The sequence below is a fragment of the Branchiostoma floridae genome, chromosome 2 (genome assembly GCF_000003815.2).
Source record: "Branchiostoma floridae strain S238N-H82 chromosome 2, Bfl_VNyyK, whole genome shotgun sequence".
NCBI lineage: Eukaryota > Metazoa > Chordata > Leptocardii > Amphioxiformes > Branchiostomatidae > Branchiostoma > Branchiostoma floridae.
In genome coordinates this window covers 414,551-432,473 of record NC_049980.1, presented here as the reverse complement: position 1 = coordinate 432,473, position 17,923 = coordinate 414,551, and the positions used below count along the sequence as shown (strand labels likewise).

Genomic DNA, 17,923 nt, shown 5'->3' with positions numbered 1-17,923 from the left:
TCGATGTGATTGATGAAACCTTAATTTGATTTGAATTGATTTATTCGGCTGTATAGTGAGAAATACAGCCAGGGCTTAGCCCCAACTCGCTGAAGGCTATTATCAAGAGCTAGCCCTGGTAACTGTACAATGTACAATAACAACATTACATTTGTCGATACATGAGGTTTGTTGTCTGACCTAGGTTTTGCAGGCAACAAAATATATGGATAACTTTCGTACTATCTGCGATATTCTATCTAGGGTATATGTAATATTCCAATGCTTTCTATGTACGGCTATAGAATAATTGTTAGTTGTAAACGCTATAAGGCTATACAAAGTGATTACTACATGTGAACGTTAACAATACATGTTTTTTTTTGTACTTGTTTCAAGACATAGAATGAACATGTTTTAAGTAGGTTTCTGACAGTGAGTAGACGGTTCCTTATGATTCTAGTAAACATTTGGTATAATTAAGGGTTAATGACCCGCCCCGAGGTGTATATGGTGTCATAACGCCTGGTCCTTTGCTATAACCACCGAATAAAACCACCGAGTGAGCGAAGCCGGTGTCGATGCAAATCGACAACGGTGCCGGTGTCGATTCATTCTGACCAATCAGAAAGAGAGAACACACCAGCCTGGCCGGAATCTATATGTTACTGCGTCATAAGCAACATTGAACGGGGCCTTCTGATTGGTCCGCGGCGCCTGGCTATATGATAATTATCTATAAAGTCTACTGTACTCGGAATATTCTCTATGATGAATTCAGATAAAATTTCATTAGTTTTCATCAAACTAACATCAAATGGAATACTTACTTTGTGAATGATCCCAGCCGAGTGAATGTACTGTAGAAGACAAAAAAGAGCACAGAAAATACCATCAGACTAATTCATCCAAAGTTTGAAAATACAAATTTTCCATCATATTAACATCTGTTTGGAGATTGGAGAAAGAGTTGTGAAGTATGTTTTTATGTTGTCTTAGAAAGTGCCTAAGATGTACCTTGAGTCCTCTGAGCAGTTGGTAGACAATGAACTGTACATGGTCGTCTGTCAGCTTCTGACACTTCACGATGTTGTTCAGGTCTGCACCCATCAGGGGTGTCACTAGGTACCTAAACATGTCAGGGATTTGGACCAATCATGGACAAGTTCCTAACATGTCAGGGGTATGGAAAAATCAGGGACAAGTTCCTTAACATGTCAGGAATATGGACCAATCAGGGACAAGTTCCTAATATATGTTTGGAATATAGACCTTTCAGAGACAATTCATTCATACAGGAGAGTCGCAAACTACTATTCGGTGACAATGGACCAATCAAAGACAACTTACCACTCTGAATCCTTATTGACTACATTATCAAAAGATATGGACGAATTATGCAAAACTGATATCATTACGGAAAAGTTACTGTAAGCAAGTAATTAACATTCAGGAATATGGACCATGGCAAATCCGGGACAAAATGAATAAGAAAAAAAAACATGTTGAACAAAAAATTACACTGTACTTGAGATTAGTATCTTAGTAACAATATTGGAGATCAGTATCTGTTCATCAATTCTAATGTAATAGATCCTAAATCAGGTGGCTACCTTAAGACTGTGACATCTAAAAACTAATAAATCTAATCTAAATTCCTAAGTCGTAAAGATCTACTGATGCAGCATCAGGAGGTATGCGCACTTAACGTGTTTCAATAACACCTTTCTTGAATGTGACTGTCTTTAATATGACAGTCTTTTTTTTCTAAATCGGGTTCGTAGGGCCTGATGTTACCATCATGAAGATGCAGAGCGGCCCATAGTGATAACTGTAGCAGCATTTCTTCTCCCTAAGTCAGAAACATCAATCTTAGGCAAGCTTGACTTCACTGACTCTATAAAGCAGGGGTTACGAGACTGCTCGGGAAATCCCCCATCCCACTTTGGCCGGAATGGTTTGATCCGCTCACACCGCACCATCGCACACGTGGTGGGTTCTTTCACGTGCCCAAACACGGGACCTCCATTTAACGTCCTATCCAAGGGACGGCCCTAGCCAAAGCTAGGTACTCAATTTCGACCGAGTAAAGTGAGGAAAGTCGTGTAAAGTGCCTTCCCAAGGGCACAATATCAATTACTCGTAACTTCTTCGTCTCGAGCCAAACACTCTGCTGCTGCGCTACACGATCTTTCTTTGTGGTACATTGTGGAATAATGTAGTACTTACACATCCTGGAAATCTTCGAATGTCAGAGTAGGGGTCATAACATTCAACAGTCCAATCACCTGAAAAACAAACGGAAGAGTGCACAATGAATTCAAGATTTAGATGGGCAGGTGCATTAAGGTTAAGTGTCCAATACTGTGGTCAGGCAAGTTAACATTTATTGCCTTACCAAATCTATCTTCCGAAAAACTTTATTCTATTCATTTTTTTTTCAAATTTCGATGTGATGACATTATGCTTTCTTGCTCTTCACCTGTACATTTAGATTATTGAAGTTCTACTTTCAATAAACCAAAGTGTTTCAGTGTTGTATGATTTACACTTATAAAGTGGCATGATAAAGGAAGTCATTGTGAACAAGCTATAAGACAGTTGTAAGAAAACATCAGCAAGACAAACGTGTATACAAACTATGTTGAAAATTTGTACAAATCAGTGATATTCAGTTTGTTCTTACAAACTGCGATGCTGATTCTTTTCCGAATAAACGAAACTGAGACTCAGTCTGAGTGACTGTACACGATGGTCAAATTTGGCCGAAAAGTTTCCATTCGAACGCAGAGTATCGGGTTACCGGGGCTCCCGCGCGGTCCCCGCGGAGGGCTGACGGTGACTGAAACATCTTCTAAAATATCGTGATAGTTTGAAAAACAACCTCTCGCACGTGCCTCGTCGATATTAAATGAAAACTGGCAGTGTGTACACGTCAAGTCTTACCGTGTACGTGTGCTACACAGTTTTGTCTCAATGTCTTCTGAAATGTGCATAGTTGGTTGATTTAGAAAGGGTGTTCGGTGTGCCAAAAAAGCAAATACCATATTTAGATTGGTCCCAAATTTGACTGAAAATACAAATCTTTTATTTCATATAGGTAATGATATTAAGATCAAACTTTCTGTCTTAGGGATTTTTCAACTCCTACTTAAAACTATTTTTATAGCCAATATAAGGTCGAAAAATCGTCATTTTTTTCAAGTTTTCACACTCAAAGACTCGTAATTCAAAATTGCCTCCATGTTCCAAAAATCCCTAAGACACAAAGCTGGAGATATTAGTTGTCGACAATATAAGTCCTGAAAGAGTTGATTTGCACGCGTTTTGCAAGCGATTTAAATACCATGTTTGGTTCTATGTCGAGTCGCACTGATAGGGACATGGAGTAATTGATACCACCGTAAACAAGTGTTGTAACATTCAAGGTCACCAATGATGACGCCAGCAGCTTTGTTACATGTCACATGTTCCAAACTAAGCGGCAGCAAAACCAAGCTTGCCAAATAACGGTTTATATTTGTGAAAATGTTTGTTTTTCTTCTGACGCACGGCACCCGGGAAAATGAGGGCGTTTTCTGCGTGTTTACTGTAACAACCTGCGGGTGACCTCGGATGACCCCAAATAGAGCGCCCGTTCTGTTCGATCACGCCAGCGTTCTGTTCGATGGAAGATGATTCGTGTTCTAAATCCCCACATAGAAGTCTGGAAATTTTGGGGCCAAATTTTACCATCGTGGTACAGTGACCAAATTGTATATGTTTACAGAATTGATTTAATACTCTGAATATCATGTAAGACGTAAAAGGATGATTTCGCAGATAACAAAATACACACAACGTCAAAAGATTCGTTCTTAATCTTTGAAATTCGTTGAGTAATCTTTCGAACATTTGGTAGCTCATAAAAATGCTGATATTTGAGTTTTTGTCAAATGGACCCTTCCATCCGAACACCACAAGCCCCGCCCCCTGTTCGATCTCGGGTTCTATTTCAAAACCTCGGTCAAAAACGGCGCGAGTAGAACAGAACTGACCGTCGCCGCTATTAAGCTGAGGATACCGACTGACTTCTAGGTTTAGCTTTTTGGGCCCTGAAATCCTCTCAGAACGACCGAAAGAAAAAATGCTTTGTATTCTTTGTGGAAGGCTACATCGGCTGAGTACAGTCGTTTTAGGAGGGGGCGTATGTAGTTGCGGTAACACTGTGCGAAAGGGTGTCATTTCCGGACGTTTCTATGTTTGTATACATCCGGATCGGGACCGTTTCTGGATATATCCGGACAATATCCGGACGAAATCTGACATGACTCCCCTGCGTTTTCGGAAAATTTCAGGAGTCCGGAACGGGACCATTTAATTCCTGCCTCATATCCGGATTTCCAGTAATGGAACGTTTTCGGACTCTTTGGAGACAAACCACGTCCCGAATATTTCGTATATATCCGGATAATTTCAGAAGTCCGGAACGGGACCAAATACGTCTCATATCCGGATTTCCAGTAATGGAACGTGTTCGGACTCTTTGGATACAAATCACGTTCCGAATATTTCGTATTAATCCGGATAATTTCAGGAGTCAAGAATGGGACCATATAATCATGTCGCATATCCGGATTTCAAGTAATGGAACGTTCTAGGACTCTTTGGAGACAAAACACGTTCCGAATATTTCATATTTTCTGAGCGCGTTCGGGGCTATTACGCCCCGGAAAGGTTGCATAAACTTAAGATATACTGAAACATCATAGGAACAATACAACACATTATTTCAGAATATCCAGTAACTTTACGATCATGCTAAATACCTAATATGTAACGTTTCCTGTCCGTTTTAACCCCGAAAATGCTAACTCGGTAAGGCTACATTTTGTGAAAGCTTTTCAAAGACTTTCCTGTAGAAATCAGATGACACAAGTATCACAACAAATACATTATGTGGAGGAACAGATCATGTTAACGTCAAGGGGCAAATCAATATGCATTTGTCTCTTAGTCTTACCAAGGAAGTTTTAGCTCACTACAACCTCATTGGTCTTCACAAAAAGTGAAGCTCGAGTGAAGCCAAAGTTAAACAGTTCACTGTCAGATCCAATAATATCAGCCCAAGTCAATAACATCATAATAAAACTGATCAGTTTAAATGTACAATATCAAATGTACAGTATCCGACACAAGTCTAACGTTATAAACCATACAATCAATATTCGTAGGATAAAAATGTCATTACGAAATCAGTACGACAGTCCATTTTCAAGTCCTCTATAAGTCCGTATCGTGTTGACTGTGGAATCATCGTCCGGGGCGCCCTCTTCTGCGTGTTTGTGGTAGTGGACGATCATTGGCGACGGAAGATGCTCTGGCAAGACCCCGCAATATCGACGGCACGTCTCGAGGACAGTCCGCTCCATTGCATAGTCCAGGCACCGTCCGTCTTCAGAGTAGAAACAGTTCTGGCAGGATACAACGGTTACGGGCACAGACTGTCGTAAGTGTTACCAGGAGGTAGGCCTGGGTCGTCGGCATGGCAGGACAGGCGATTGGGAAACAGATCGAGGCTCAGCGGCTGGAATGGAAAAAAAACGGCTAGTAACTGCCCCGAACCCAAGAACGGTACATGTAAAATTATTCAAACAACACGGCCATAAAAATCACAGCAGGACAAGACGGGGACAAAGGCAGGAATCTGGAGTCGGCTATCATCAAAGGGCGCGGGCCACACAGATGGCACAGATAAGGACCCCCAGAGAACGAATGGAATTTTATATGCACACAATCACATTGGTCCTAATGAGGAGATTACAGTTTCTCCTTGGTTCTATTAAAGATTTAGCCAGCCAAAACAACAGGACAGGAAAGTTTAGAAGCAGCCGTTACGGCACATACAGCACAAAATAATATGAGAATTTAACTAACTATGGAACGGGCAATTTATAAACAAGCCGGGGATGAAACGCGGGGGTTCCAGCTGAAAGAGAAGTGATCTATCATACAACAATCTTTACAAAGAGATCACACTACTAATTATTAAATACACAAAACACTAGGAAGGGATAACAGACATTGCTGACAGACATATACGGAACTAAGAACCGTTAACTGCTATGTATATACAATCTATGTACTAGAGAGCTACACTACTCACTTCTTGGTCCGGTAGCGGCTAGCGGCAGCGGCAACTGAGATTCAAATCTAGTTTCAAACCTAACTGCTGTCACCAGCTGGTCTACTATTGGTCTAGTCAAGTCATGTGACTTCCTAATATAGTCTTGTTACCTAAGGACTCCTCCAGATGGTTCCAAGCAAGTTAGTGTCATCCATCATGCCTGTTTCACGGCACATGGCATTGTGCATTATTTTTGTGAATAAATGCATCATGTACTTACCAGTTTCAAAGTTGTACACAGCAGCAAACGCTGTGGCGCGGTGTAGGCTGTTATCTGCAACGACTGCCCCAGTAGGCGCACCGTTGACATGCCAACGTATGTACTGGTCTGCTCGGCACTTTGCACAGCTTGCATAACCGCTTTACGAGTAAAGTTGCCTCGTGAATATTGTCCGGATATGGACCATTCCCACACAGCAACGCTGGTATTCAATATCATGAGTGACTTTTTGTCATGATATTGTCCGGATATGGACCTATCCCAAACTGCACCGCTGGGGTGGAGTGTTTTGACTGAACTTTGTTCAAGACATTGTCCGGATATGGACCTATCCCAAACTGCACCGCTGGGGTGGAGTGTTTTGACTGAACTTTGTTCAAGATATTGTCCGGATATGGACCTATCCCAAACTGCACCGCTGGGGTGGAGTGTTTTGACTGAACTTTATTCATGATATTGTCCGGATATGGACCTATCCCAAACTGCACCGCTGGGGTGGAGTGTTTTGACTGAACTTTGTTCAAGATATTGTCCGGATATGCAAAGAAACAATAATACTTGACTCATAATTGTTACCATCGTAAAGATTGCTTTCTGTGTCATTTGATTGTAAATGTCGATGTCAATATATTTGCACATGTATATGGAAGCTTAAGCTTCAATTACCAGAAAATTAAAGAGTAAACATACATTGACATCGGGCATACTCGTTGTAGAATAATATACAGAAGCAAAAACGTTAATGACGTGTGACGTGTAATGACAAGATAGGAAACCTTTTTAAGGATACCCAACAAAACAATCTCAGATTCATGTATGACAAGAAAAGTAATTTGTTAACCATTAAGTTGTCCGAAAACTGATCTCTGGAATGTTTCTGTTTTGGACATCTGTCGTAAATGGAACGGAATATGAATTCGGAAGGAGCGAAAATTTCGGCAAAAAAATGCAGTCTTATTTGTTCAGATGCGCAATAAAACAACCACCGATTCACAATTCACGTATAGAATACCTTTATCGGTAACGGTCAGAATATGCTAACTTCGAATCTGTCCTAAAACTAATCCATGGAATATCTGTCGCGGATATGTCTCGTAAATGGAAACGGAAAAGAAAATAGTATGAATTCGAAAACATGAAACGTCCCTGACACGTATTCGGAAGAACGGGAAATTCTATCCGTCCGGGCATGTGCTGAAACATTTCATGACTCATGATATTCTGAGACATAATGAATTGAAAATGTCATCTGACAATGGCCCAGAAATAATGCACATCATGCTTCGTGCAAACTCTAAGTTGTCCGGGTATTCCTTATCGAAATATATGGACCTTGGATATGTAAAGAATGTAGAACATATCACGTATTCGGAGGCAAGAAACGTCAATGGCGCGTATCTTGAAAAGCAGGAAAGTCTTATTTGTCCGGATACATAACAAGACAATTCCTGACTCATGATATTTCCAGATATGGGAAATATTGAACATCGTGCCCGGACACAGTCCGAATATTTAGAATGTCCAAAAATATGTCAACTCCGACTTTGTCCGGAAATCACACCCTTTCGCACAGTGTAAGGGCGATATAATTTCAGTCAAAGTGGAAGCGGGAGGCGCTCCATAATATTATCTTGTTGGTGGACAAAAGTGCCCGGTTTCTGACATACGGTCGATGCAGGTGCAAAGCTGGGTATGTATATCTGTGACAGTTTTTTTACCGCGTTTGTTGCAAGCATGGTATTTGCATACATGCTCAGGAGAAAAACCAAATTAGAAGAAGAAAGCAGCTCGGTCACTCACGGAGAGGGAGCTTGAACTACATGCCAAATGTAAATCCCTAATACAAAGTCCGCTAGTGCAGAGTCCTGTCTCTTCTACGTACACTGCTTTTACATGTGCATCCTGTCCCAGGAACAAAGTAATGCTATGTAACGCCTACCCTTCCAAAAACAACTATACTCGGCCGGTGTAGTCTTCAACAAAAAAAGGCATAGCATTTTTCTTTGGCCATTCCTGTCCCACTAGGGCTGTTTTTGACCGAGTATTCGAAAGAGAATAGGGGATTCTATTTGTTCGATGTGGCGTTCGGCTGGAAGGGTCCATTGAGAGCGCGATGGGGTCACCGGAGAGATTTCGCTAGAGCAGCTCTTCTGGCGTCGCGGCGCTCTCACGGCGCTCTGGCCAATTTTCCATCGCAGCGAGAGCGCCTTGAGAGCGCCGTCAAGTGGAAAGGGGGGCTTACCACCTACTCACATTTTCGTGTTCCATGTGCTTGAGCAGCCTGAGCTCGCGGTAGCTGCGTTTGGCATGGATCTCCGACTGGAATGGTCTGGCAAGCTTCTTTATCGCCACATTGTGCTGTGACTGCTGATCAAACGCTGAGCTGTGAACAGAAACGACATACAGATTTCAAATCAATCTCGCTATTTTTGAATTTAGAATTTTGTTGTAGAATGGCAATGGAGCTTCCTTAGTTGTTGACAGTTGGGTCGCGAGGTGTAAAGACAACGCCCTGAGGTAATGTGTCCTCATCCTGTCATACCATGCTTGTGCCCTTGGAAAAGGCTTTTAAGACGACTTTCCTCACGACGTTAAATAATAACCGTGCCTTAATGATCAGCATGATGATCGTGGGCACTGAAGGAAGATGTTGAAACAGCATGTATATAGTGGCGGGGCTCGAAATACACTTTTCAGGCAAGTTGAGTCAAAAGTTACTTGCACCAAAAGAAACTTACTCGCACAACCAAAAACAGTGGGCAGTTAACCCTTTATCTCCTCTTCTGAACATCATGTATCCCCATTTACTCAGTATGTGAGTAAATGGGGATACATGAAGACCACATGTTTGGACATTTGTTTTTCTGTAGCGCGTTTTATTGTTGGTTTTGAATTGTACAAAACGTTTCATAAAGAGGTGAATTTAGGCTTAATTAAAGGTATACTACGTAATTTATCTGAGTGACCAACAGAGTTAGACCCTCCTGACTGTAAACAACAACTTCCAGCCCAATCCAGCCCACCAATAGGCACTTACGGGGTGGGGTAATGAGTTCATCACACCCCAGGCTTGCTACAGGGGAAGATCTTCTTCTTTGAAAACACTCAATTTTTTCACTTCATAATAGGATATAATCATGCACTTAGTCTATTTTGTAGGGTATCAATTAGCTGAGGTTACATTACCTTCAAAACTGAGGTTACATTACCTTCAAAACTGCAAGAAATCTTGCAAAGATTACGTTTTACAAAACTTATGGTGAAACTGTCATGAAACTGCACACTGTGCAGTCAGACACACAAGTCAGATAAGCCAGATGTTGGCATGTTGCCCTAGGAAGCATGGAGGTCTATGTAGGAAGATCGCAGTTTGTAAACATGTTTGAATGACGCACTGATGTTGCAACTTCTGTCACTGAGCCTTGGTATTCAATGATAAAGGGTAGATATAGCTTACTATGTAAAGACATGGCAGGAAAATCTACTTTTGTATTGTCCAAATCGTCCGTAGTATAGCTTGAAAGACAATTCAATGTCTACAACTAGTTAAGATCCATAGATTTCCTCTGGACGCTTCGAGTGACACCCATCACTATTATTCTTAAGCATCGCTAGAATGGAGTGGTAGAACAACTCAATACAAGAACGTATAACTGGAAAAACCAGTCACTAACTTGTATGCAAATGTAACTCATATGCAAATCACGGTAAGACAACATCAAAGGAATCATTAGAAACACCATAGGAAGCATTGCAGCGATGGAATTGTCTTTTAATATTGCTTACCTGGATGGGCTTGTATTTAAACATTGTTTACCTGAATGTCTAACCTCCATGAAAAAATTTAGGCTTTTTTGTTGAGGGTAATTTCTTTTCACCTTTAAAAGACAGGCAATATTCATGGAGTGTGTAAGAGTTTCCTAATGTCTGGTAATAGTGGATAAAAGCAACTTGCACTGGTGCAAGTTTGGTCTAAACTTACTTGTACCACACCAACTTTACATGCACAAACTTGCATATGCATAATACATGTGATATTTCGTGCCCTTGGTGGAGATACAAACCATATATTCATAATGTCATGATTTCAAAGCAAAAATCATGAAAACAAAACCACCATGATTATATCAAGCTTTAAAATTTTCAATGGCACATTCACACCAAATTTTAGCCTCTTTCACAGACGTCTTTTGAAGCAGCAGTTACTCTTGGAAATGAGCACCATTTGCAATAAAATTTCTTTTCTTGGCACAGAGAACCTAAACCCAGTGTTGAAAATCGTGAATACCCCCCCCCCCCCCCACACACACACACACAAACACAAATAACGCTCGAGAAGTCTTCAATGGAGGCTATTATGCTATGAAATAAGTGTTTACAGAAGATGTCATCCTTACAACCAAATGTGGCCTAGCTCTATCAAACTCCATGCAAAAACTTTCGAATCCTGTACATTAAAATGCTGAATATTCAGAGATACAGCTCCTGATATAAAGTTCTGTTCCACAGTCTATCGATTCCTATGATTCTGTATGAAGAACATGAAAAGATCATATCAGAGGGCATTTATATCACTTTGTTTTTATAGCAGCAATAGTATAACATCTGATGAATCTAGGAAGCAAGAAATCATGAGGGAAATCAAACACAGAAGACCTGAAATCTATTCCAAAAATCTAATACAAAAATATGTCCTATAGGGCGGGAACACACACACTCACCAAACCTGTCCATACGCCCCTGAGCCGATCGGTGTCAGATTCTGATAGCGCTCTGGGATCTCCCATATCGTCTGGTTCAGCTCCTCACGGTAGAAGTGCGGTTTGATCTTTTCTGTCAGCTGTTCTGTCATGTTTCAAAGCGGATTTTTTAAAGGGTTTGACTCCCAAATGCTCTTTGGTTCTCGCTATGTCTCATCTGACTAGAGTGGCCGACGACCGCCAGAAGTGGACCGCCCTTTTGTGAACAGTCTGACTGCCCCTACGGCCACCGACTACGGGACTGGGGAGGTAAGGGGTGACGCAACAGTTAGCGCCTTCGCCTAGAGCCCCCGGTTAAAAAAACAAGGCTTTAAACCATTGAAAAGCCTTAAAGTTTCTTGGTGGGATTTTATGTTAAATCTGGGCATTTTGGGAGTGGCTGCGGTAGGATAGACCCTACACTTGTAAAAAATGACCTTTCTCCATCGAGGGGGTTTCCGCGCCCCCCTGAATTAGTGGTATCGTCGCCAGAATGCTGTTTTCAGCCAAATGGGCCAATCCAAGGGCTCTAATTAGGGGGGTGTATCAAAAGACTAGCCGTGCAGAAATTCTTGCCTATGAATTTGCTGAGACTGGCCATAGTAGGCTATCATTTGAAGGTAAGTTTGTATGGCTTGAACTTTTTTATTCTTGAGATAATTGCATATTTGTTTCCTCAACTCTCCCATTGGATTGCATGTATTACTGGGGAAAATTCTGATGGCTGCGTCTCCCCGTAAGTTGTCTTGAAATCCACAGAGCAACCACAGTTAGCAGCCAGGCCACTATTATTTAAATGAGCAAAATTGTTTAATGCTATTGGTCGATTCTCTCACACATGCGGGATTACAGCAGTCATATTGTTGGCTTATTCAATATCATTTCAACATTTGAGCTCATAAAACACGGCCTTTTAGAACATATCTATACCATGTACGCCTTTAAATAGGTAGATCCTATTCTAGGTGATTTTATGAAACATGCCTTTGGGTAATCAGGATTGACCCGAGTATGTGGTTCAAAACAATAACTTTGTTATGCATATTTATCCCGGAAGACGCCCCTCGTTTAGTCCAACATTCATCGGGTAAAAAAATAGCTCTCTAGGGACCAGGTAACACACATTGAAGGTACTATTTATAAACTTACTTTTTTTGCTATTGTTGCCAACAATATCCTAGGAAAAGTCACTAAGTTTGGTTATTCTAGCACAAGCTGTTTGGGAGCTAAACGACGTCAAAGTTGGCGCAGCCACTTTTAGCTTCCCCCCGCCCAGTCTGGAAGGGTTAAAACATTACAAAACAATAAAAAAAAGAAACACAATTGAAACGGCGACAATTGCCCCTTATAGGCTTACTGCAGGTGGCCATTATGACGTCATTTATGTGTTTTTACTGGTTGAAACAATGGGAAAAGAATAATCTCGAAAAATACTAAGGTATGCAACAAGCATTAAACAGTTGATATCAGCTACCACTTTTGTTTTTAGCGGAAAAATACGACGTCATCGAAGTAAAAATACATAATGTATTCGAAAATCACATAAACTTATGTATTTTATGAAACTAATAAGCAATACGAGCCAAAGTCTGGAAACAATGCGCCTGACAAAGAGTAACAATAGGTATTTTAGGAAAATAAATTCCTTTGCGACAAGAAAAAAATACCTGATATCTGTTAAACCTTGACTTAAACAGTTTCAGATTGTACCCCATGGGGAAGCAAGTCCTCGGAAGCTTATTCCATAACGATGTAGTTATAGGAATGAAGCCTTCAGCGTGAACCTTCCTCCTTTCGGGAGGATTGTGGAGGAAAAAGGATGCCTTGCTTCCATGGAAGTGGCAAAACGGGTTCAAAATTCAACATTAGATACAGAAACGCCTACGCGTATAACACGATCATAAGTTCCAGGCACACGGGAACTACGTACTGCGCACGCCACCATTTGGTCTTAGCATACGAGCTTATAAAGCCGCAAAGTGAAAAAGGAGGTCATACACGTCAATCATAAGACAAAGTGACTCTGTCTTGCACCTGCGTAGGATACAGGATCCTGGAAATGCGTCATACACAAAGAAAGGTTTATGTTTAATCTAGCTGGAGATGGTAATAACATGTTTTGCTTTCGGTGTAGTTTCGGCAAGATGAAAAAGGGCACATCTGGAAAAAAGCCGGTCTAATCTTTATAAAGTTGATTCCCCACAGAGACGATTACATCATGGACTAACAGCAAAATGTTTCTATAATCACACCTGGCAACCGGGGAAGTAGAGTGGTATCAAAACAGCGCATTTTGCCCGTCTAATCTTCTTTCGTGTCACATGTATTTGCGCCATTAATCGCTGAGACTGATTCATAGATGCGCATCGAGCCCCCACAGAGGGCGAAATCAGACGAGATAGAGAAGAAAGAAGAGGAAAAACAAATCAGGTAAGAAGGTATTGGAAGATTTAGTAAAAAGGTTTAAGCGATTTGTGTTGAAAAGTTCGACGCAGTGAAATACCTGCTTCCAGATAAAGGCAAGCACATCTGTGTTAACCACGTTAATAATCGACAAAGCAGTCGCTAATGCCAAGAAAATTCATCTAATTAACTTAATCCATCCGCCAAGAAGATGCAAGTGATGACCATTGGCCTGAACAGTATTCCATGTCGAGCTTTCATGGACAACCTGCTGTGATCAAAATGTGATACAGAAACGCCTACGCTGATACACTATCATAAAGTGCTAGCGAACTCAGAGGAGAAACACATTTCCATCTGCAGCTGCCGATCTAACAGTACCACAATCCGTTTAACTTTCACTGTATGCATCTTTCAGAGAACATGGAGAGAAACATCAGTGATGCCACGACCGGGTTCGCTCCTCCCAACGCCACGGGCCCGTGCCTGGAATGGTTCGCGGAAAATGCCCTCAGCGAGAACCTGACATTCGAGACTGTGAGGACGATTTGTGCAATATCAGGGTGGGCTCCGTTCGGTTTTCCTGGAAGGAAAAGCGTGACCATAGTATTGAGTGTCATCGGCATGTTGCTCAACAGCCTTGTTGTCTTCGGCGTTGCTAAGTTACAGCAAAACAAACCGCTGTACTACTTGATCGCAAATCTGGCCGTAACCGATATCGTGACTAACATTGTAGGCAATGTCATGCTCGAGCTAACGGAAGCTGTGACGTACCGAATGTTTATGGTCTTTTTAGTCACGGTGGTGCACTTCCCCGTGATCCTGTCTCTGACCGGGCTGGTACTTCTGTCCGTGGACCGGTATGTTTCCGTCCAGCACCCCATTTTCTACCACGGCACCGTGGGCAGAGGGCACGTACTGGTGGCGGTGGCAGGAGCTTGGGTGTCCGCCGCTCTGCTCTGCTTCTCCCCGATGATGGGATGGAACTGTAAAGGGACGAACACCAGCAACGATAGGTGCTTCCTCGGCGCTGTAGAGGGGAGCTACATCGTGTTCATGACGGTTCTGTGTGCGACAGGGGTTGTCGTGGTGGTGTCCACGAACGCACGCGTCTTCGTGACGCTCAGACGGCGGCTGAACATATCTGCGTACGGGAACAATCATCAGCAAGTCGGGTGCGTACATATGAACCAGCAGCACATCATCTCCGCATCGAAAAAGGCAAGAAGCGTGCTCGTTATAATAGTCGTATTCCTGATCACCTGGCTTCTGTTTCTGTGGTGGCAAGTGACGATATTGGTGACCATCTACAACACCTGGGACAGTCTGATGGGTATCGGTGTCAATCTGCAGTTTCGGTTCGTCTTTCTTGTCGTCTTTTGGTTGGCACCCATCGTGAATCCTCTCGTGTACGCCTTCCGATTGCCGGCGCTGAGGAGGGTGGTGTCGAACAGTCTCAGGAACGGAGCGGTCCGTCTCTGGAGACGTCTCGTCCCGCCACAACAGGTACATCCCGCCGCTATACAGATGTAACAACAGGTACATCCCGTCGCTATACAGGTGCAACAACAGGTATATCCCGCCGCTATACAGATGTAACAACAGGTACATCCTGCCGCTATACAGGTGACAGATGTTGATGTGTAGTAAACAGATTCGAGGACAAACGAATATTTAAAGATTTCTCCTGTTGCATAGTAATACATACTGAATGAGGTCAAATATTACCGCTATATCGGACCGCAACAGATGTTCCTGACTGTAAGTTCAGATTCTGTACAGCAAAAGTTTCAAGTATAGTTTGGTAGTGATCACTGTATTATCAAAAAAAGTCTTGTTAGAAGTGTTTGATGACGATCATGGCGATATTTTATTGTTGATCTAGTTTAACTGTGGTATCCAACGCAAAAATTGGACTCAGCCGAATGTTTAATTGTCTCAGTCGTATTGCCTTATTGTAATTAACATAAAGTAGCGTCTGTGTCTCTGTGTCTCTGTTAAAGTAATCTCAAACCACCGTATGGGGTCAAAACTGACCCCAGGCGTATATCAATGTCTGCCACTATGTCACTTCTGGTCGACAACAAGTTTCCTTCCAGAAGTTTGTTTGTATATCTGTCCTATAACTTCTTATACGTTTTTACTGAGATTGACTCATTGTTGATTAAGTTATCCTCGAAAGTTTATGCATGGTCCAGTGGGGTCAAAACTGACCCCAGCATTTTTTTAAACAAACCTTTGCAACCCACACCTAAACTACTTGTCGTAGGATCACGAAATTTTCAGAGAATGATGTACATGTAAGCCAAAATTATTGTAACAACTTTTGTATCATTACCATGTCATATGACGACATTATGACGTCATCCAGGTAATATCGGCCGCCATCTTGGATTTTGACTGATGACGTCATCAAATTAGCATAAATTATGAATACTGAGTCCTGAAATTTATGTTGAATTTTATAAGATGTGATAAACAATTGTTATTTGCCCCAAAAAAGTCAAAACCTAAATGTTTAATACAAAATTAGAAAATTTCGTAATAAATATGTCTATCAGAATTCCGTTGCCATGGCAACATGAAAAATGTTGAACATACTTTGTTCACTAAAAATGTTTGCTATCAACATTTTCTAAAAAGTTACCAAGTTTGGTGGCCCTAGCATAAGCCATTCGGGCGCTATATGGCATTGAAGCTGGTTCAGGCATCAAAATCCTCCTTCCCGGTCTGACTAGCGTTGGTGCGAAATGTGGTCCTCATGATCTTTTGCATAAATTATGATAATGAGCTTGAAGTATTCTCACCCAATCATGTCAGACTGTCCCACATAGATTAATAAAACTATACATATATACTACTCACAAAAAGATTCATGCAAAAAACTGTATTTGTACAAAATGTTTTGGGGTCAGTTTTGACCCCATACGGTAATCTACGTCACAAAAAAGCTACGGTGGTTTGAGGGTTAACGCCATATCTATGAAATTTGTTGAGAAATCTGTCAAATTGTCCGTTGCCTGACGTAATGGACTAGGAGCGTTACTAATTACTTCCTGTTTCGAAAATAACTACTACCGTTTCCTAACGAAGCAAAACAGAGACCACTGGAGCTGTAGGCCAATCTGATCTGACAATGTACAGTGCCTGAGTTTTTGGAAAAGAAGATAATTTGAAACGATGCCCGGAGCCATGGCTACGAAGGACACATTTTCCATGAAGTACATCCTTAGTCAATGCAGGTAACTTAGGCTGTAATAGTCATTATTTACAAATGTCCCCAAATCTTTGTAATTATTTGTCTGCGAGATTTGATTCTGAAATATCTGGTGTGTTTCGACGTTTCCGAGTAGTGTCGATCATTTCATATTCATGATATGAAATAGGATATTTCAATAATTTCTGAAGAATAGCTGTATTTCACCATTACTTTCCGTTTGTACCATTTTATGTAACATTTTGTAAGTAGGTTAGTGAACTGAGAAGAAAGCAAGTCACATGTCCTTGCAGTATGGTTGGACGTCATACATCGATGACTAACAAAATGTATACAGAATAGGAGTAAAATTTCAAAACAGAAGTAAGTGCGATAGGGCATGCTTAATTTGGCACAGTAACCAAACTCCTCCAAAATGTTATAAATAATGTACATGTTTCGGATTTAATTTTATTTGTTAATAGATAATTGCATATCATCTTCATTAGGTTTCTAATATAAAAGGGATTCAAATGAATTTTTATATCAAATCTAGAAATAGAAGAGTTGTAATCTAACATTCTTTGTTCAAAATAATTCAAACTTATTGCAAATATTGTCTTAACCCTATCCAGACGGGGGGGGGGGTAAAAGTGCCTGCTTCAACTTTGACGTCAAATAACTGCCGAACGACGTATGCTAGGACTACGAAACTTGGTGACTTTTCCCAAAATATTGTTGGCAACAATTCTGTGAAAAAAAATTTAGTTTGTTATTTTTCCTGTTGCCATGGCAACGGGTTTCTGACAGGCATATTTTACCAAATTTACTAATTTCAGTTTGAATTATGGGATTTCAAGGTTTTATTGCTAGACCAAACTTTTTTTATCTATATCATTAACATCCTGTGTAATTTTAAGTTACATTTCTAATTAAATATTCATAATTTATGCTAATTTGATGACGTCATGGGTCAAAATCCAAGATGGCGGACAATGACATTTTCAATGATAAATACATGTTATTTTTACTGAAATACCGTCAAAATCTTTTATTTTCTTACAAAACACAATAACTTGAACCTTTTTAGTCCAGTTTTATTGGGTTTTGGGGTTATATGTGGAAAAAATCGTATTTTTGAAAATTCAAGCTTGTCGATCCAAGATGGCGGACAAATGACGTCATTTTCTGAGGTCATATAGGCGTCAGTGTGTCGTCAT

General features: G+C 41.0%; 2 protein-coding genes across 2 annotated transcripts in view; one reads left to right on the top strand and one right to left on the bottom strand.

The window, feature by feature from the left end:
- Positions 1-11,514, bottom strand: part of LOC118410513 (mitogen-activated protein kinase 14-like) — a 19,612-nt gene extending 8,098 nt beyond the window's left edge. Inside the window, exons 1-5 of the mRNA XM_035812268.1 lie at positions 11,087-11,514; positions 8,619-8,748; positions 2,209-2,267; positions 997-1,108; positions 649-839 (exon numbers count right to left, since the gene is read on the bottom strand). Of these exons, the coding sequence (XP_035668161.1) occupies positions 649-839; positions 997-1,108; positions 2,209-2,267; positions 8,619-8,748; positions 11,087-11,217 (623 nt within the window). The 5' untranslated portion in view covers positions 11,218-11,514. The remainder of the gene's footprint in view (positions 1-648; positions 840-996; positions 1,109-2,208; positions 2,268-8,618; positions 8,749-11,086) is intronic.
- A 2,416-nt stretch (positions 11,515-13,930) lies between these two features.
- On the top strand, positions 13,931-15,368 carry LOC118410512 (cannabinoid receptor 2-like). The gene has a single exon (XM_035812267.1). The coding sequence runs from the start codon at positions 13,931-13,933 to the stop codon at positions 15,038-15,040; it is 1,110 nt and encodes a 369-aa protein (XP_035668160.1). The 3' UTR covers positions 15,041-15,368.
- The last annotated feature ends 2,555 nt before the right edge of the window (positions 15,369-17,923 follow it).

Excerpts from the sequence above, each read along its gene's own strand:
- LOC118410512 (XM_035812267.1), top strand. The coding sequence starts at position 13,931 with ATGGAGAGAAACATCAGTGATGCCACGACCGGGTTCGCTCCTCCCAAC.